Raw genomic sequence first — 21,653 nt, forward strand, 5'->3', positions numbered from 1 at the left:
TTAAAAAACATTTCCCCCCTTTTTGAAATCAGTTATTGAGAAACTTTAAATCCTTATATAACCTAGAAATATTCATATTGGACAGGCTGCAACAAAGATAGCACTTTTATAGCTAAAAGGCATGTTTCATAAGCAACAGGTTCAATAACCGAGAATATAAGAAAATAAATACCACACTCAATATAATTATTTTAATGACTTAACCAGCAAAAACTTGAAAAATGACAGAGACAAAAACGCACATGGTATACTGGCCTGACTAGAGCATCTAGTGATGGTTTCCACCAGATTTCAGCACTATGCAGAGGCAGAAACTTGGCAGTACCATTTGCCAGCATCTAGGCTCCAGCATGGTCAATTGTAAATAAGTGAACAACACAGTCGAAGAGACCCACCTCCAGCACTCTCCCGCCCCCTTGCTTTTTAATGCCCCATTAATCCCACCGCCCGCCAGGGCTGGCACCACCCAATTTGTGAACCACTGATATAAGCAAATATTAATGAATCTATGAACAAGCTTCTTGAGGTGATTTACAGTTCAAAAACACACCCAGCAAGGAACCTGGGGTTCCTAATTTTAGTTGATTTATTAGGTAATGTGGTAAAGAGGTGTCCTTGATTAATCTGTCAGAAATGCTCCTTCTTTTAATAAAAGACTTCTAAAAGCACAGGTAACAATTACCACTTCAGAAGAGGCATCTTTCCCCTTCAAGCACAGGAAGGAATACCTCTTCTACGACTGTGCTGGCTGTGGCTTTGTTCCTTCAAAACCACCTTTTAAATTCTTACATCCATTTATGCAGGTTCAACCACACAATCTGTTATAGACCATATAATTAACCAACTAAGCCCTCTAATTTGAGCAGGACATCCAGTAAATTTGCTCCACAATTTGTAACATGATGAGGGTGTCCCACGGCTGGAGCATATGTTCACGTCCAACCACTTGTTTTCCTCAAATATTCTCCTTCTTCACTCTGCCTGGTGGTGATATTGAATCATCAGCATGGCTCAGTCTAAAAATCAGCAGGCTTTGAGCCCATCCCTTCACTGAAAGAACAGTGGCTCACAATCCAAGTGTGGTCAACATTCAGATTTCTTTTCCACACTCTAATTCAACTGTGTATGAGTTCAGCTCATCCACATGAGCATGTGTAGCGCATGTTGCACACTGTTGCACACTGCATCACCACCCACACAAAGAAACTCATCAAATTCTCCACCAAGGAAACAAGAAAATCTATGTTGGAATAAATCACACACATCACTCTACTTGTTTTGCATAGACTTGCATCATCTGCATGAATTTTTGCAGACTGTCAACACATTTATGTAGAAGCAAGTGCCACTGAAAAGCATTGTATAAATGCCAAGTACTATAATATCATCAACATTCTGGCAACACTGAGTGGCCGAGCAGAATCAGTCCTCCCAGAGATGCTGACAGAAACCCAGAGGTCCAAGATGAGAAATCAGAATAGGGTGGAAAACAAACCAGGAGAATTGTAGCTGGTACCACTGGGGCAGTCTGACACAAGACTGAGAGAAGAAGAAGAGATTGGATTTATACCCTGCCCTTCACTACCCAAAGGTGTCTCAGAGCGGTTTACAAACTCCTTTCCCTTCCCCTCCCCACAACAGACACCCTGTGAGATAGGTGGGGCTGAGAAAGCTCTTGACAGACTGCTCTTTTTCAAGAACAGCTCTTATCAGAACTATGGCTTGCCCAAGGTCATCCAGCCAGGTGCAAGTGGAGGAGTGGGGAATCAAACCCGGTTCTCCCAGATTAGAGGCCGCGCACTTAACCACTACACCAAACTGGCTCTCCGGTCTAGTGACTGGAGAAGTGAGAAGGACGCAAGCAGGTAGACATGAACAGGGCAGGGTGAGATAAGGCTGATAATCCTGGAATAGTCATATATTATTTATTTATTTCATTTCTATACTGTCCGCAGCCGAAGCCCTCTCCAACTGGAGACCCTCTGTTCAGGAAGCAGGTGACCTGAGAACCGCTTCCAGACCAGCCACAGCCAGTGGGAGTGTATGTCCAAGGACAGGCCTCCCATTGAAGGGAAGCAGTCTGGAGGTGAAGGCACCGGCAAGTTCCCTGTGCAAAGCTGGTAAGCTCTGCAAATACATATCCTAAGAGCTATGGGCAGTTCATCACCAGTGAACTTGAGAAAACAATCTCACTTTTTCATGTGCTATTTTTATTGCAAGTTTCCTACCCTTTCTCCAAGGAGCTCAGAGCAGCATATATCGCTCTCTCCTCCTCTCCATTTTATTCTCACAACAATCCCATGAAGTAGGTTAGGCTGGAGAAAAGCAACTGGCCCCAAGTCAGCAGGAGAGCCTCATCATGACTGAGTAGAGACTTGAAACTGAGACGACCAGATTTGATCCCCAAATCATTATAAGCACACTGCCTCTCTGAAGATTTCTTAAAAAAACAAAACAAAACACACAAGTCTTCTATACATAATACTTTACACATAGAAAGAGAAGAACCAAAATGCCATTTCATTTTACAACAGAACAGCTATGTTCCAGCACCACACCACCAATGAGTGCACACATAAGTGCACAAGCCTGGCCTGAGGGGCAACATTCAAATTCTGCCACAGCTCACCACATAGACTTGTTACACAACCACTTGAGGGAAAATAAGATGATTAGGGTACTGTGTTCCCCCCCACACACACAATGTTGGTGTTTTTTTCAGCTTCCACACAACATCCTCTGGCAATGGTACACATTCTGGGTTTTGCCCTACCTCACAGCCTGCTTTCCCAAACCCACTTTGGTACAATCTTTCTGGGTAGCCTGAGCTCAAAGTGGGTTTGGTCACAGTGTAGACACAAAGATGCAGATTTATGCACTCCCACACCCACCTCTAGCACCACTTTCTGTCCATTTCTCATCTTACTACCACAAGGCTTTTTGCCAGTTTTTAAAAATCAATAGTATGCACATTACTATAACATTATGACACTATAGTGACACACCTATTACAGATTTTTTTAAATGGCAAAAGCAAAGAAGGGGAGAATGGCAAGCATGATGGGATAACAGAGAACAACCCTTCCCTGAGGAAACTCCGCTGCTACTATAAATCTACCATAGTAACAGTGGGAGCACAATCCAGAATTGTCCCATATTGAAAGCAGCTCTTACCGCATCAGAAGTGTGGGGTGCTACACTTGAGTCTTAGAGGTGGGCTGAAGCACTGTAACATAGATCATGGTTGATTTTGAACTATTCTGTGGTTGCTGTCACTCCACCCTTACAAGTTACCAATGCCTCTTGTTGCTATGGAGCAAAGTCGTCAGTTCTGAATTTCTTTACAGGCACTGCTGCAGTGTTTTGTCACTACTTCCTGGTTCTTTGTTTACAGAAGTCAATGCCTGGATGAGAAGTTAAAGCAACCCCTTAGTGAATATAAGTATACTCTTTATTCAAGTGGATTTTGCTTTTTAAAAAACCCTCTGCCGCTACACATGCACACAATCATTGTGAAATGACAAATCACATGAGTTTATATATCACAATAAAAAATTCTGTACACACACACACAACATAACATGAGTAAGCACAAATTCTGAGATACCAGGATATTTTTCCCCACAGAGAGCTAAATAAACCACCAGTTCTAATGGAATTTTGTTGTTGTTCAGTCGCACAGTCGAGTCCGACTCTTCACGATCCCATGGACCAGATCACGCCAGGGATACACCTCATCAATACACCTCAAAAAGTCTCATATTTGTAAATATATAGATACTTGGCATTGTGAAATCTAAAGACAGGGGGTAATCTGGCAAAAACAAACATTGAAATTATCTCAATGAGTTTCTTTTTGTCTCATTAAAATTATGGGACAGATCCCATACTTAGCACCTGATACATCTCAGTTATCTCCCTTATTATAAAATCAATGGTTTGAAGCTGAGAAACAAGAGATTTTTTCCACGAAATGGAAATATTTCAGACAGATGCATATTATAGATTTACAGGAGAAAGGGGGATTCTTAGACAAATCTCAAATTGAGAACCATTTTCAGGTTTCAATATTTTCAAGTCAGGTCTATGATGACACACATGAAAGCTCTAGGAACACTTAAGAGGCCCCCTTCGAAACTCTTAGCAAAAATATGTAAGGTACCAATAAAGGAATAGTATCAAAAATATATAAGCTCTTGATCACCCCGGATTTATCCAGACCATTGAAATATCAAAAACAATGGCAGGCAGATTATGGCTTCTCTTTAACACCTCAAGCTTGGCAGATGGTCTGGGCCTCCCCCAACAATACTTCTAAAATTTGTAATATTAAATTTCAATTTTTTAAAGTTATCTCTTATTGATACCTAATACCGAATAGACTTGAATTTAACTAACTCACCAAGCTGTTGGAAAAATTGTGGTCAAATTGGATCACATAAGCACTGTTGGTGGGAGTGTGTTGTTATAAACAAGTTTTGGCACAAAATAAGGGCACATATAAAAAAGAGCATGACGACAGAATTGCCCTTCACTCCTGAAGTATTCCAACTGCATTACTGGCCAGATATACCAATGTGTAATACAATGAAAGAACTCATTGCTATTTTGCTGGCTGTAGCCTCCTTAGTTATTGCTTCAAATTGGAAGGATCATACTCCTCCCTCAATAACCCAATGACATGCAAAGATATCGGATCAGTTTATAATGGCAAAACTCTCATATTCTTTAGCTTTCTCAAACGAGCAGAAATATTACTCAAAAATTGTAGCCACTTGGTACCCGGTTTTAACATATTTGGCTGATCAAGATATAATTCCAGTGAATGTACTGTATAAGCAGATGGCAACTTTTTGAATACTCAGAGACATAATATGATGTGTCGTTTTATAAATGATTCTGTAGAAATTTACTGAGGAACTCAGTTGATGTGATAGTTTAATGTTCTACCTTCTACCAGCGAACAGCCGCTACGGCTGTTGGAGACCACCGTGGCCGAGGTGAGCTCCCGGCCCTAGCCCCAGCTCCCGCCCACCCAGCGGCTTGGAAGTGTACTCACGAGTAGACAAATGGGTACCTGCCATAGGTGGCAGGGGGCACCCACCTCCTGACGGTGTGTGCCAGGAGTGCGGCAGCGGCAGTACTGACGGCAGCGGAGTAATGGCGGCAGCAGAGACGATCTGAGGATGTGGCGACGACGGTTGGAGTCGGAGCTGTGATGACGCGACGACGCAGAAGACGCAGCACGGCGGAGCCTGAGGGACGTTGGCCGAGCTGCAGTCGGAGCAGCCGAGCGCCAGAGGGACACCAGCTGAAGCCTGCCGAGGATGCCGTCGGCCCATCCGATGCGCCGGAAGTAACATCAGAGCCCGCCCGCCCGGAGAGAACAGCAACAGAACGTATGCCACTGGGTGCCGGTAGGCAGCCCCTTCCCAAAAAAATGAATTGTGGCCCTAATATATACACACACACACACACGGTATTGTGTTTGTTGTATAAATGTTTTCGATGAAAAAATTATAATAAAGAAATATTTTTTAAAAAAAATCTAAAGACGGGGAAGTAAGACAGAAGAGGAGGACTAATCATGAACCTCTATACATGAGATAAGTATGCTCTTATTTCCATGTCACCAGATTACAACTACAAATGACCGTCCACATAGAAAAATGCATGGCAAAAAAGAGCACAGCCATACTACATTTTTAGTAACACAATCAAGTAGAGTCACACAACAAAGTTTACCAATCTATACTGGCTCCAAATTGAGGTGAGCCATTTGAAAACATCATTCAAATCTGATATACAAAACAATACACCATCAGAGGGGGGCAAAAAACTCCAGGGGCATTCCATCTCCCTGTGTGACTCAAGCTTGACGCTTCAGTGCCTTGCGGGGTGGGGAAGGGTGGAAGTTCAAGCAGAAGAGAACACAGCACTCCTTGATTCACATCTAAAACCTCACTGGGGCAACCAAAGGTAGGAGTGAGCATTTTAAAAAATTTCCTCTTAAAGGTGCCTCTGGACTCAAACTTTGTTCTGCTGCTTCAGACCAACACGGCTACCCACCTAAATCTATCTTCTGCTTCTCCTCTGTGAAGGTGCCTATGCCAAGAGACAGTGACTGGCCCAAGGTCACCAAACAAGGTTCTTTGTTGAGTGTGGATCTGAACTCTGGTCATCTTGTGGAGATAGCACTCACATCTCAGATGTGTTCACATGTAGAACTGGCACATCTAAACCTATTTCCCATGTCACAAGAACTCAGTAGATCCCCCAGAGGAGACACACCTTTACATACTTGACAAGCGGCACAACCCACAAGTGCAAATCTGACATGACCATCCATGTACAGCTCAGTACCATATTTTCAGAAATAGGGCAGCAACAATCTTGAATGTGGAGGAGGGACACAAGATTTGCAGTTTAGCCTCTGCTCACTCACCTCAGTGGTGACAGCTAATGACAGTGAGAACATGAGAGACTTCAACCCACACTTCAGCTTAGGAAGATGCACCAGTTTAAAAATCCAAGACTGGCTGCTAACCCCATGAACTGCCACCAACCAAGCACAGTAGCATCAGCTTTTGAAGCCAAGGCAGTCCAAGAAAGGGAGCATCTTAAAGTGTCCATGCTCAAGAGACAGGTGAGGCAAAGAAATTTAATGTATCATGGCTGCTCAGGGACAAGTGCCAACAGCATGGGCCATGCTACCTGGTTCTGCTACCAGGTTTTTAATTTACTTTTATTAAAATATTTATGACCCGTCTTTCTCCTTAGCTCAAAGCAGCATATAAATCCAAAAGCACACAGGAAGAGGTAGCGTGTTACTTATATAGCCAGGAATGCAAAGTACTTGCAAACCCTCCAAATGAGAGGCCACCATTGCTCCCAATTGGACTCAGTACCTTTAACCAGCTGCACAAGTGAGTCTGTCCCCATCCCAATGCAGAAAAGCTACATCTGTCAGACAGAAGCACAAGAGTATGTGACAGGAGAAAAAACAGAGCAGAATCACAGATGGACCACAATAATTTCCATTTCCCAGTTTGTATGTATTAAGGCCTGAGAAAGCGGGACTGAGACAGACACGTGAAGGCTTGCTCAAGTTCTGGGCCGACATCCAGTTTCAATTACAGCCATCCCAAAACAGACCCAACCCCACATACAGGGACCATTGCAGATTTCAAAAGCTTCTGCACCAGACATAAGCAAAGATTTGGCCTTGATTGCATCCAGGTTAATTACTGTAATGCACTCTGCAGACAGCTGGAAAACTGCAACGGCTCAGAACTGCTGTGGTTCCAGCTACAGAGATATCTCCCTGGTCTTGCAACTTCATTGCCCTCCTATAGGCTCCTGGACCAAGTGCTGGTCATCTGATAGCCTGATCTGTGTCACTTTAAAAGGACCACCTTCTTCTCTATGTTCCTGTCCAGCCATTAGTCTAATCCACAGTCCTACTCCAGCTCCATTCTTTAACAGAGGTGAGGTAGACAACAGAGAGGCGCAAGCTTATCCTTTTTAGTACTTCTTGCAAACTGTACAAGAACACATGAAGCTACCTTCCACCAAGGCAGACATCTGATCTATCAAGGTCAGTATTGCCTACTCTGGTAGCAGCTCTCCATGGTCTTAGATACAGGGTTTTCACATCATCTACTCTCTGGTCTTTTTAAAAAACTGGAGACGCTGGGGACTGAATCTGGGATACTCTGCACACCAAGCAAATGCTCTATCACTCAGCCACAACCCCTCCCTATATTCCTAGACCCCTTCCAGTCCGGCTTTCGCCCGGGTCACAGGACGGAGACAGCTCTGGTCGCCCTCACAAATGATCTCTGGAGGCATCGGGATCGAGGCAGAGTGGCAGTGCTGTTGTTGTTGGGCCTGTTGGCCGCGTTCAACACGGTTGACCATCAGCTACTGGCCCACCACCTCGCTGGCGTTGGGATTCAGGGGCTTGCCTTGCAATGGCTCGTCTCCTTCCTCCAAGGCTAGGGACAAAGGGTGGTGCTGGGGGAACAGCAGTCCAGGAGGTACCCACTTGACTGTGGAGTGCCTCAGGGGGCGGTGCTGTCCCAATGTTATTTAACATCTACATGTGCCCCCTTGCCCAGATTGCACAGAGACATGACACCCAGCTCTACCTGTTGTTGGGCAGCCGGTCCAACTCCAAACCGGAAGATCTTGACCGGGTGTTACAAGATGTGGCTGGTTGGCTTAGGCTGAGCCAGTTGAAACTGAACCCGACGAAGACGGGGGTCCTGTGCCTGAGTCAGGGTGGACCAAGGGTAGGGATCCCACTCCCGACCTTTGATGGGGTTCCATTGGTGCCAACACCGGAGGTTAGGAGTTTGGAAGTGCTCCCGGATGCCTCCTTAACAATGGAGGTCCAGATAGCAGCCAATGCCAAGTCGGCCTTTCATCATCTTCGGCTGATTAGGCAGTTGGTTCCCTTCCTTGAACGCAACGACTTGGCAACGGTGATCCATGCGATGGTCACCTCGAGGTTGGACTACTGTAATGCTCTCTACATGGGGCTGCCCTTATCGCAAATTTGGAAGCTACAGCTGGTGCAAAATGCTGCAGCCAGGCTGTTGATGGGCCTTCCAATACGGGAGCACATTCAGCCTGTGCTGAAGGCATTGCATTGGCTACCGATAGCATACCGAATTCGCTTTAAGGTACTGGTTCTTACCTTTAAAGCCCTTTATGGTCAAGGACCTACATACCTGAGACCACCTTTCCCCACATGTTCCCCAGAGAGCACTGCGATCAGGGTCTCAACATCGACTCACCCTTCCTGGACCAAAGGATGCCAAGCTAGCTACAACCGGGGCCAGGGCTTTCTCGATGGCGGCTCCGCTCTGGTGAAACAAGCTCCCTGAAGAGATCAGGGCCCTGCAGGACCTTATGCAGTTCCGCGGGGCCTGCAAGACGGAGCTGTTCCACCAGGCATTCAATTAGGAGCCGCCCCAGGAGAGAATGCTCTGTCCCCGGAAATTCTTAAAGCAGCCTGAGCCACCCGTACAACATTAGATCGGGATCGACCACTAGGATGGCACACAAGTCTGAGCGCCATCTCAGATGTAATGTTAAATTGTTATCTGTTTATTGGTAATTGGATTATCATTGTTAGCACCTTTTAATGTTGTGATTGTTATGGTTTTAGGATTATCATACTATTTATTGTTGTTTTTATGCTGCTGTAAGCCACCCTGAGCCGGCCATAGCCAGGAGGGCAGGGTATAAATGTAATAAATAAATAAATAAATAAAATATTTCATGTTTTATTCTTCTGTTGTTTTGTGTATGTACATTTAATGGCAATTTTAATGTTGCTAGCCACCCAGGAATCAGTTCACTAACTGAAGAATCCAGGGCTGAAATTGGCTGCTTCCAGTCCATGGGAACCCTGATGTCAGAGGGAGGAAGAGTATCCACTATATGACAAGGCACAAGACGGAAGGAGTATTCCAGAAGCGACCCCACTTCCTGCTTAGGCTCAAAAGGGATTTGCAATGGAAGCCCTTCACCCATTTTTTGAAACTCTGCAATGGCCAAAATACAGTGCAAGCTAGTAATGGAAATCTCAAACAGCCACCTCTCTCTGAGCAAAGAGGGGAACTAGGGCACTAGAAGGACCATCTCCTCCAATACTATCCAGCCCACTGGTTAAGATCTGCCTCTCAAGCCCAGCTCTCTGTGCCTCTGCCTTCAGAGGTGAGGTGGGTGGCAACCAGAGACAGGACATTTTCCGTGGTGGCACCTTGCTTTTGGAACATCCTCCCCCTTGAGGCTCGCCTGGCACCTACTTTACTTTCTTTCAGACACCAGGCCAAAAAACTCATCTTTTTACCCAGGCTTTTAATTAGGGGGTTTATCTTACCAGCTTCTTAATGGTCCGCCTGTTTTATGGATAGTTTTTCTGATGTCTAATGGCTTGTTTTTAATATTGTTTTAACTGTAAGCCACCTTGAGCAAGGCTCTGAAAAACCATCAAAGAAATATCTTAAATAAATAAAAGCTGCCTCATGGGTTTTTTCTTTAATATACTGTGTTTTTTAACTGCAAACTGCCTCAGTCGGGACATTTGAGGTGGTAAAGAAATGTAATAAATAAATAAATAAATAAAATGGAACAGTGGGGGTGGGAACAGCAGGGCCATCACTGGTAGCAAAGGCACGGGCACCAAACTAGGCCTACTGGAGAGTGACTGGCAGCTACCATCTTAGGCTGCTGTGGGAGGGAGAGGAGAAAGAGCTCCCTCAGCCAGTGTGGTGTAGTGGTAAAGAGTGGCAGACTCTAATCTGGAGAACCGGGTTTGATTCCCCATTCCTCCCCATGAAGCCTGTTGGGTGACTTTGGGCCAGTCACAGTTCTCCCAGGACTCTCTCCACCCCACCTACCTCACAAGGTGACTGTTGTGGGGAGAGGAAAGGAAGGCAATTGTCAGCCACATTGAGACTCCATAGGGTAGAGAAAACCAAGGGTATAAAAACCAGCTCCTACTCCTCCTTCTACCCTAAGCTTCTTCTGAAAGGGCCAGGACACAGTCTCTTCATTAGCATGACAGACAAAAAGCTTTCAAAACTGGATGTTAAAGCACCTGCCTCCCTACAGCAGCAACTCTACCAGCTGCATCTGCCCTCCATCAGGAGCCAGGGCTACCTTTTCTCCCTTCTACACCCTTTTGTTCCTTATGAAGAAACTGAAAACTCAGGGAGGCTCCCCAGCCCACTAAAGAGCATCACTAGACAGATGGCTGCAATTCAGCTTCAATCAGCATTTAGTCCCAGTTTCAAAGCCCTCCTCCTTCAAGGACTCACAAAAGATCCACAAGACCTGAGAAATCCCAGAGTAAAAAAAAAGAAAAAGGCATACTACTCTCTCTAATCTGACTGGGGGAAGGAAGGCAGAGAGAGGATAAGGGTTGGTATGCACAAAAGCCAGCTTAAGGCCCAAACAGCCTTTCCCTCACATAACAGGGGATCGGCAGAGGTTAATGTGATCGTAAAGATCCCACTTCCAAACAACTGCCAGTCAACAGGACCCTAGAGTTGTGTTTGCCTCAACAGATTTGCAAATGCACAGACAAGAATGGAAATAGCCCTTGAACAGCTCAAGAACATGAAGACAGCCCCCCCCCTTCCTACAAGCTCTTCAGCCTGGGGAGATTCCCCACTTCTGCAGGAATTCTGTGCTGTTTGCAGATGTCAGACTCAATCCCTCCAACAAAGGCAGAGAAAAGGGAATGTTAAATGTGGACCTGATGAGAAAAAGGGGTCTTCAGTTTCCTACAGGGAGACAAAAGCTTATAAGAAAAACAGAAAAATGAAGCTGGTCAACACAAATCCATTTGATTTGGGGGGGGGGGGAAAAACCCTGTCAAAATACAGTCTAATATTCCACTGCCTAGGCATTTTCTTTCATGCACAACACACTCTGCAACACTCTCCCCTTCATTAATTTCTTGATAAAGGTTTTAATTGCCACTGTTTTGCACACTGCACGTTTAAAATGGTGAGCCCTAAACTGCACTGAGTTCCTGATTTTAAAAAAAAGCCACCAGGATTTTAATAGCAGGAAAAATAAATTATTCTGCAAGGCCTTTCCCATCTGTGTCCAAGTCAATCTTTCCCCTCCTTCAGCTCCACCAGGAGCTGCAGCTTAGAAACAGGATGTTAAACCCACTCACCAGGCAGGAGCTGAGCCACCAGTGTGCAATGTACAGTACCTGGCACTCTGTCAGGACAACTTCAAACAGCTATGGCAGCAGGTCACTGGCTCAGAACTGGAATGCAGGAACAATAAATCTGCGATTTCACTGCTGATCACTTTATTTCAACAGTGTCCAGACAGATGCCAGATTCAGAAGGGCAAACTACACATGAAGCTGGAGTTCTGTGCAACTATTTACCCCCTTCCCCCAAGATGCTCTGCAAAGGAGAATCCGAAAGAGAAAACTATGGATTAAATGGTCCATGCTCCTGGAGACAAGAGTTAATTTCCACCCTCCACAACATTTCCCTGATCAACAATGCTTGTCCTTAACTGCTTCAAGCCCCACTAGACTTAAACCAGCATCCATATCGTGCCAGTCTCTCCCCACCTCCATTCAAGAGTTTAACACACAAGGGGAGAGCCGATAAAGGTTCCATTTCAAGTGGGAAAATGTCATTGGGGGAAAAAGAGCAGAGTTAAGTCCCATGGGTGCTGTCACCCTGATCCATAACTGCCTCTCCCCACAACAGCTCCCCCCCCATCTGTGCTTTATTTATTCAAATCCCACTGCAATTTTCTAGAAACAAATCACACACATTCCAGCCACAGCCCCCCAAGGTCAAGGGTAGGCTTTGCCTTAAGGAATGTGCGAAAAAGCCACACAGAGCAACACCCAAGGACTGACTGAGCACAGCCAAGCCCACGAATGCTCCATTGCCTGTAATTTTCTCCTCCCTGGCCCATTTTGTTCGTTTCTGCTGATCTGGAGAATGAAGAGCTCAGTCTACTGAACAATCTCACCTCGGAGCCTGCCTCAGTTAAGCAGGAGGGACCAGACAACTTTCAGAAATATCCAGAGTGGAAAAAGGCCACTGTAGCCCAGATATCACGCCATGAACTAAGGATTCTATTGTTGCGTCCCCTCCCCATACACACCAACTCTACAATCCAGAGATCAGTCAGTAGGAAGCAAAGCACAAATTAGAAAAGGGGCCCAATGAGTGAATTGCTCCTGAAAGTGTAAGCACACGAGCCAGGCCATTTGCCCCCAACAACTTAAACGCCAACACTGGAGGGGGGGGGGCTCATGCTAACCTCAAGAAGGGACCAGGCCAGACTGGACACCACAGATGGTTTGAGAAGAATCCTGATTATCTCTCCCTTTCTCTCAGCATCAACAACAAATCAAAGCAGAAACACTCCCTCCCACCCATAAAAGCAGAAGTGACCCAGAACAATAGAGTGGGGGAGGATTTTCCTTCAACACAAGGAACCACATCCAGCAGCAAGGTCTGCATAACTAAACGTAAGACACAGACATTCTGGCTTGAGCATTTTGGACTCCTTCAGATGCAGGCCATCTTCTTTAGGATCAAGGCACTGTCTGGAAATGTGGCCCAAACATCTAACCTCACACAGCTAAAGCTTTCAGTTTCCTGTGGCATTTTGACCTTAATTATAGCAAACTGCTTTGGATATAAAGATCTGCCCCCTCTCCTATAGTCTCAGCTCAGGAATCATGTGAAACCACAGCTGAGGTGTCACCACACGCCATGCAATGACATCTGCTGCAGCAAACCCACCTTTAGGCCAAGGGCTTTAACGCTAAGGGGAGGGGGGAGGAGAGAAGGTACCCACCCGTGTCTCCATGGAAACAACTGTCCAGAGAGGGCCTCCCCGGCAGCAGCTCACTGTCACTGGGCCAGATCTGCCCCGTTTTCCTTACTCCCACAATGGTTGCTTCCGACACGATGACCTGTTGCTGCCTGTGCCGCTTTTGCGACTGAGGGGTGGGAGGGCTACTGCTGTCAAAGGACTGTTGCGAGTTCTGAGAGGGAGACCTGCTTTTGTCCCGGTACAGGCGGTAGGTGGTGGGGCTGGGCGACACGTGGCTGGACTGGCCCGAGGAGAAGTCCTCCTCGCTAGAGGTGAGGTTCTCGTTGGAGCTGCAGTCCGGCGTGTAGCCTCCGCCGATGTCTTCGAAGCTGCGCGGGGAGTAGGAGCGCCGGGGCCAGGTGAGGTGCTTCTCGGGCTCGGTAGCGCTGGGGTTGCGCAGGAGGGGGCCTCGGCCGCCTTCGGGGTCGCCCATCATCCCGCCGACGTAAATGCTCTGGTAGGGCTGCAAGTCCACCGGCTGCCAAGACGGCCGGCCGCCGGCCCCGTTGGCGTTGAGCAGGTTGTCCTTCAGGAAGCGGGGGTTCAGGTCCGCGTCCTCGTACTCGCCGTCCAGGGCGCAGACGCCCTCCGCAGGCCGGGCCCGGGGCGACGGCAGCGCAGGCAGGGCTCGTCGGCGCTCCAGCTGCATGGCCTGGCTGCCCAGAGAGCTGATCTTATCCGAGACTTCCTTGTCGTTGACCTTCACGAGGCCCCGCTCGTGGTGGTACTCCAGGTTCACGTAGAAGGGCTTCTCCGGGACGTCCGACGGCGCCCTTTTCAGCCGCTCGAAGTTGGAGCGGAGCGCGGCCACGCTGCTGGCCGCGGCCCGCTCTTTGCCCACCGGCTCGAAAGCGCCCTCCTTGTCGGCGCTGCTGCTGCTGCTGCCGCCGCTCGGGAGACGGCGCCCGGAGGAGGGCCGATGCTTGGAAGGCGACACGTCGGGCTCGCAGCGGGCCTCGGCGTCCTCCAGGCCGCGCTTCAGCTTCTCCTCGCCGGCGCCTTTGCCGGCGCGCTCGGGCTGAGGGGGGCCGTCGGCCGGCGCAGGGGGGTCGGTCTCGGGCACGTGCGAAGAGCGCTTGAAGCCCCAGCGCGTCCGGTCGTAGCTCTTCTTCTCCTTGGCCAGCAGCGTCTGCAAGTAGATCATGCGGAAGCGCTCCTTGTTCACCTCCAGCTCCAGGCGCCGAATCGACGCTTTGCAGCGCTCCAGCTCCTGCTCGATGTCGCCCACCGACTGCAGCGCCATCTGGGGCGGCTCCGAATCCGCGAACTGGGCGCGCCAAGCCTCGGCAAAGCCCACCGGCTCCACCATCTTGCCGCCTTCAGGGCGCGCGCCAGCCCCCGGGGCTCAGCCAGTCCCGCTGCCCATTCTGCGCGGCACCGGCCGACGGGAAACAAAGGGACACGCGTGGAAGACAAGGCGGAGAGGGAAGGGAGCGGCCCCCCAACCCCGCGCGCACCGGGACCGAGGTGGGGCCGGGGGCCGCTTCTGCCTGCCCGTGGCTCTTCCGCCGCGTGCGCCCCCCACTCACGGTCTTGCTCCCCCCAACCACCCACACCCACGGATCAGGCGGCCCAGCCACTTATCCCGTGACGAGGCTCCCACGAGTCCTGCGCCCCAGTGGCTGGCGCTGCGTAGGGTCGCGGTTACCCATCGCTGGCTCGCCGGGCTGGCTCTCCTGCTGGCAGGCTCAGGAAGGGAAGCGAGAGGGCGGGGCGGAGCAGCAGTCCGGGCGGGCGGGCCCCTTAAAGGGGCAGCAGTGGGAAGGAGGAGCTGCGCGGGCCCCCCCCCCCAAGAGCGCGCGGGAGCCGGCCTCCCCTTGAGGTACAGGTGGCTGGGCTGGCGCCGCGCGACCCTAAGCAGAGTTCTCGATCGCTAGAGTTTGGAGTCGGCCTTGGAGGAGGAAGGCCGCAGCCGAGTTTTGCACCCAGTACGGAGTTGGTTGGGCCGGGCCGTTCCTTCTGTGTGTTTACGGTCTTTTATTCTCGAGTGCTACATTCAGTTTTCATTTTCACCGCTGTCAGTGCGTGAGGTTACCAGTCTTACCAGCCCGGAACACAGGACGGGCAACAAATGGTTCTGCGTAATATTTCAGGAGTCGTGTTTTTTGTACGGCCTCCATGTCCTGTTTTTGGCCGGCCTGCCGGAGTAACTGGTTAGCCACTGTGTGAGAAAGGATGCTCGACAAGGCGGACCAGTGCTCTGATCCAGTAGGATGCTGCCGCATAATACCATCATCGGGGCAGTCTTAGCCAAGGGCAACCAGGGCGAATGCCCTGGGCCACACAATGGGGGGGGGCCTGACCCCGCACGGCCCCACAACCCTAGCAGAGGAAGGAGAAGAAGAGGAAGAGTAGGCTCCCACTGCTGCTCATGCCTACCCTGTCCAGGGCTCTGGCAGCCTAATCAGCCATGGCCACTCACATCTGCTTTGTCTTGGGGCCCAACATCACCACATCACTCATGGCATTTTGTCAGTCTAGAATTGGGTGGTGTTGAAGGAGGAGCAGGACTTAGCTGCTTTCCTAAGTTCCTCCTGATGCTACAATAGTATCAGTTCTACACTGGCAAAAGCAATGGTGTAAGTGAAACTACCCCACTGGCCTCAACACAGAGGCAAAAATAACAGCCTGCTCCCAATGCTTTCTGTTCCATCTGCACGGCCCCATAGGAAAGTAATTTTGCGCAAAGAGGAAGCAATTTGCGCAAGCAGCCAAGTCTGATAACATAAATAGGAAGACCCAAAGAGGTCAGTGAACACAGAAACACTTGAGAATTGTTCATTCACTTTGCAGCTTCTCCTTGTAATCTCCCACATAAACTTTCCCTCTATGTCTCTGTTTACACATTGATTTAAAAAATTACCTACCTCTTCTGGGCACCCCTGTTTCATTTTACCCACATGTTTGCACAGAGCTCATTTAAATAGGTCTGAAATCTACCACATTCAGCGGAGCAGTGCAACGTCGATGTGGCTTGCCTCTCTTATTTTAGTGAGCCAGAGGCATGCAAAATAAATGTGTGTAAAACTTACATGAGTTGCATTCAGTGAGTCATTCATTAACATTGATGCTAGACTCAAGAGGATGCCAGGTAATTCATTAATATTTACAACATATTTTGAGATCCAAGGCTAAAAATTGTCAAAAGTCCAAAGCATTAGAATGAATTTTCCCTCTTGAGTTTTAATGTAGTTCTTTAGTAATCCATCAAATATTTTTGCCTCTTATGTTTCTAGTTTATCAATATGTATTATTAAAGCTGCATCCTTTTGGCAAATTGATTTATCGAATGCAAATTTTCATTTCTGTTGGTGTTGTTCAGTCGCACAATTGAATCCAACTCGTCACAACCCCATGGACCACATCACGCCAGGCCCTCCTGTCTTCCGCTGTCCTCCGGGGTTTGCTCAATTTCATGTTCCTTGCATCAATAACACTGTCTAACCATCTCATCCTTTGCCGTCCCCTTCTTCTTTGACCTTCAGTCTTTCCCAGCATCAAGGTCTTCTCCAGTGAGTGCTGCCTTCTCACTTGGTGGCCAAAGTGAGCTTCAGCTTCAGTATCTGGCCTTCCAGGGAACAGTCAGAGTTGATTTCTTTTAGGATTGTTGACTGATTTGATCTCCTTGTAGTCCAAGAGACTCTCAAGAGTCTTCTCCAGCACCATAATTCAAAAGCATCTATTCTTTACTCCTCTGCTTAATGAGAAGTATTCCTGTCAGGGGAAGACCTTAAAGAATGTGTGTCAGAAGGTGTTTCAGAGAGCTCTTTAAAAATCAAAGGGAGGGTGAATCCTTGCTTGTGCTTTGTTGTTGGTGTGACTTATGGGTGTTACGGTGCTTTTGCATTAGAGTTTAAATGGGAAACAGTGCGCTCTTTGCAGATATACATCTAGTCTTTCTTCAAGGGGTTTATAGTGGAGCGCTGCTTCCCATTGCCCTGGAGGCCCTGAACCAGCTAATCAAACGAGAGAGAATTGACTTAGGATTCTACAATGCAAAAAAATGGATTTCAGGTCCCTAAACAACAACCTTAACCCTCATACACTGAAACCCAATGCACATTGCAGTGTGCAAGGGAGTGGGATGGAACTGTTGATTAGCTTTCCTATATTGCCTTCAGTTACATCAGAAACTCAGTACAAGTGCACTGCAAACTGCCTGTTTCTCACACATGCATGCTCACAATGGAAGGGGAGCTGAAAAACAGCACATACCTTTTCAGTCTTCACTGATGAGCCTTAGGGCACCCTACAGCTTCCAAGCTCCCTTTCCAGCCCTCTTGTGTTTAATATGGGAGCCAGCAACAAGGCAGTGCTGAGGTAACCAGTCTCTCCTATGCCCTCTTGTGGGCAAAAGCCACCTATTTCCCTAAACTCAAAGGTTGCTATGGTATTCCTAAAGTAGAATTTTTGCTCACGAGACTCCACAGTTTAGAGGGAACATTGGTTGTGAGTTTCAAACATCTAAGGGGAATGCTCCTTAATGACAAGTAGTGCTTCCATATACCCGGCCTCTGCGTTTTGGACCAATTGAAGTTTTCAGACCATCTTCAAGGGCAGCCCACATACAGCACATTATAGTAATCTGACCTAGATGTGATCAGAGTAGGCTTCAATAGTCTTGTAGATGTTACACTGCATGGGAGACAAGATGAAATCCTGCAAGACCCCATAGTATAAATGGCACAGAATGAGCAGCAGTCTCCCAGCACCAGCTTCTGGCATCAGCCAATCAAGCAAAGTAGAACCACCAAAGCATGATGGCCCCCAATCACAATGAAGCCAGCCTCTCCAGAAGGACAACATGATCAATAGTACTGAAAGTTGCTAAGAAGTCTAGGAGACTCAACAAGGATGCACTCCCATGTCACTTTCCTGGTGAAGGTCATTACTCAGCATGACCAAGACTTTCTCCATCCCACATGCAGGCCTAAATTTGGACTGAAGTGGACCTAGATAACCTATCTAATCCAAGACTAGTTGAAGTTGTATCCCCAGCACCTACTTGAGCACCCTACCCCAAAATGGAATATTAGCAGTAGTTATTTAGGTCATTAGGGTCCACGGAGGCCTGTAACAATTCCTTGTTTCTGTGTGTGTGTGTGTGTGTGTGTCTTTAAAAGTTTGGTTGCATGGCTGTGGTAGATAGACTAGAGTGGTTGAAAGAGGCCAGTGTGGTATGATTGGTGGTTGACAGAGGAGGGGAGTGGCTTTGGAAGTGAATCTGGTTGGATGAGTATGTGAGTCAGTCAGTAGTTTGAGTTAGATGTTGACAGTTGATGTTCAGTTAGTAGTGAGACAAGAGTTCTGTGTTGAAGCAGTTATAAGCTGATAACTGAGGTAGTTCAGTGAGACAGAGAAACAGAAGGAAAGCTGAGTGTATAGGGAAAAGTAAATGAAAGTTTAATTGAAGACAAGTTATAGGAAAGGCTGTATGTCCTGATAAACTGGAGAGAAACAGTGAACATATATGACCTTGAGTGAAACAAGTGTTACAAAGTTACCTGAAAGATCCCTGTCAGTGAGGGATAAGATTGTGTGATACCAAAGCAATTGTTCATCATTTATACATTACTAGTTACATTGTACAACCCTCTTATTTAGTAGTTATTTCAATAAATCCTCTTTCATTCAAGTATACCAGCTCTGAAAGAAATACTTCCCAGGACCACAGTTCCTCGTAAGCCTTGAACTCGGTCTACCTAACCAGTAAGAGTAAAAGTAAAAGCATAAAGGTTTGGAAATCCTTAAAATTTCCTGGTGGCAGCCGTATATACCCAGTAAAACAAAATAAAGAACACTTTTAAAGTGAAACTAGTCCTCTCCAATAAGGAGGACGTCACAAGGCCTTATTCAGGAGAGGTCTCACAACCACTTCTTTCAAAATAGTGAGAACTGTCCCTTCCGACACAGACATTTATTATGCCCTGGACCAAGTCAACCAACCCAGCATAGCACAATACTATTAGCCATTAGGAGCCAGGGTCAAGCCAAGACGTGATGGACCACTCTAGTAGCTTGCCCATTTCATCAGGCCTAACCAACTGAAAGTTAGCTGTATAACTAGAACCAGACTGTGCTCCCCTGACCTGCATAGCCCAGGCTAGCCTCATATTGTCAGATCTCAGAAGCTAAGCAGGGTTGGCCCTGGTTAATATTTGGATGGGAGATCACTAATGAATATCAGGGCTGTGAAACAGAGGCAGGCAATGGTAAACCACCTTTGAATGTCTCTTGCCTTGGAAACCTCATGGGGTCACTGTGACTTGATGACAAAAAAAACCCTGTGCTCCAGTGGTATCCTGAGATGAGTACCGAATGCGGTTTCAACCAATTTACATTTTGGCAACATACTTTGCATTTTTATGACACAACTCACCGCCGTACGGTCCGTGGTACATTTCTCTGCCGTTCATGAAGACCCATTTGTACCCTAGAGGGGTAACTCAACAAGCAAGAAGGATTGCTTGCAATTTTTAATTGCCTTTGTTCCACTATGCACACTGGTCCAATCAATGATACACGCATTCTTGTAAGTTTGGTGCAGTGGTTTAAGTTTGGTGTAGAGCCAGTTAAGAGTGTGGTCTCTGATCTAGGAGAACCAGGTTTTATTCCTCACTCCTCAACATGAAAACAAATCAGCCAGTATCACAATGCCCCTCCATAAATCGACTCATTTGGAGTACTGTGTACAGTTCTGGTCACCACACCTCAGAAAGGATAAATAAATAAACTAGAATGATAAAAGGGTTGGAACACTTTCCCTATGAAGAAAGGTTAAAGCGCTTGGGGCTCTTTAGCTTGGAGAAATGACGGCTGAGGGGTGACATGATCGAAGTTTACAAGATTATGCGTGGGATAGAGCAGATAGAGAAAGAAGTCCTTTTCTCCCTTTCTCACAATGGAAGAACGCGTTGGCACTCCATGAAATTGCTGAGCAGTCGGGTTAGAACGGATAAAAGGAAGTCCTTCTTCACCCAAAGATAACACATGGAATTCACTGCCACAGGAGGTGGCGGCAGCTACAAGTATGGATGGCTTCAAGAGGGAATCAGATAAGCATGTGGAGCAGAGGTCCATCAGTGGCTATTAGCCACAAGGTATAGATAGCAACTCTCAGTCTGGGGCAAGGGATTCTCTGTATTCTTGGTGCTTGGGGGGGTCAGCAATGGAAGGGCTTCTAGTGCCCTGGCCTCACTGGTGGACCTCCTGATGGCACCTGGTATTTTTGGCCACTGTGTGACAGAGTGTTGGACTAGAAGGGCCATTGGCCTGATCCAACATTGGCTTCTCTTATGTTCTTAACTGTTGACTCTATGCAAAAGTGAGCAATTTTATCTGAAAAAATGCATTGCAAAAGAAGTCACAGCAGGCATATATGTTTTCCGAGTCTATGTCCTCCAGGACCTCAAATAAGAGCCCCTTCACAAATCAAAAAAGCTTGGCCAGATAGCATCGTGAAGATGCAATGGTGACAGAGAAGTACGCTCACTTAGCCACCATAGGATAGGCACAACATTGTGCTCTTACCTGTGTTCAGTCACATTCCCTTCAAGTTTTCCTCCATTTGGGTTCCAACCAACCACCTGTTTAATCACCAAGGTAAACCAAGGGGCATTCCAAATTCCACAGGAGAGGACAGGATGCTCAAATACATCTGTATTCCTAAGAGAAAGCATCTTTATTGTTTAGATATGTCTTGAAGATTACTCAGGATTGCACAAGATACATTGGCAAATCTCTCAGTGAAAGAAAAATCACATTTTCAGAAAATCATGCATGACAGTTATACCAGCAGTCTCCTTTGTTGTTGGGTGCTGCACCTCTGCGTGCAAGAAGCAAGCTTGTAAATCAATTATAATAAAAGTGGTAAATTGTGCCAAAATGGACACTAGTACAACTTTCACTCGTGGTCTACCTGTTTTGTACAGTTTTTCTTACACCCATGTAGGAATATACATTGTGATATACATTGGTGTGGACACTCCACCATGGTTCTGAAAAAAAGGGATTTAACATCCAGTGCTCTTTACAAAAGTTAATTAGAGTTTAGGTATGGACAATGTTCATTTGCAGTCTTTAATCTTTGGGTTGTTCAAGAACATTTTGGAGGAACTATGCTCTCCAAGTGGCTTATTTGCTCTCCAGTTGTTTATATCAGTTACTAAAACAGATGATTACGTATTAGGAAATGTCAGGGCTCCTGAAATTCTGCCATCATCCACTACAGTCATCCTTGACTAATGCCCACTGCCACTCACCCTAGGCTG

General features: G+C 47.1%; 1 protein-coding gene across 1 annotated transcript in view; it reads right to left on the reverse strand.

Annotated features, from left to right (window-relative positions):
* The window catches only part of BCR (breakpoint cluster region), a 116,210-nt gene extending 101,518 nt beyond the window's left edge, over positions 1-14,692 (reverse strand). Inside the window, exon 1 of the mRNA XM_015416719.1 lies at positions 13,366-14,692. Within this exon, the coding sequence (XP_015272205.1) occupies positions 13,366-14,692 (1,327 nt within the window). The remainder of the gene's footprint in view (positions 1-13,365) is intronic.
* Between the last annotated feature and the right edge of the window lie 6,961 nt (positions 14,693-21,653).

This window comes from Gekko japonicus, unplaced genomic scaffold (assembly GCF_001447785.1).
Source record: "Gekko japonicus isolate JY-2015 unplaced genomic scaffold, Gekko_japonicus_V1.1 scaffold16, whole genome shotgun sequence".
Lineage (NCBI taxonomy): Eukaryota > Metazoa > Chordata > Lepidosauria > Squamata > Gekkonidae > Gekko > Gekko japonicus.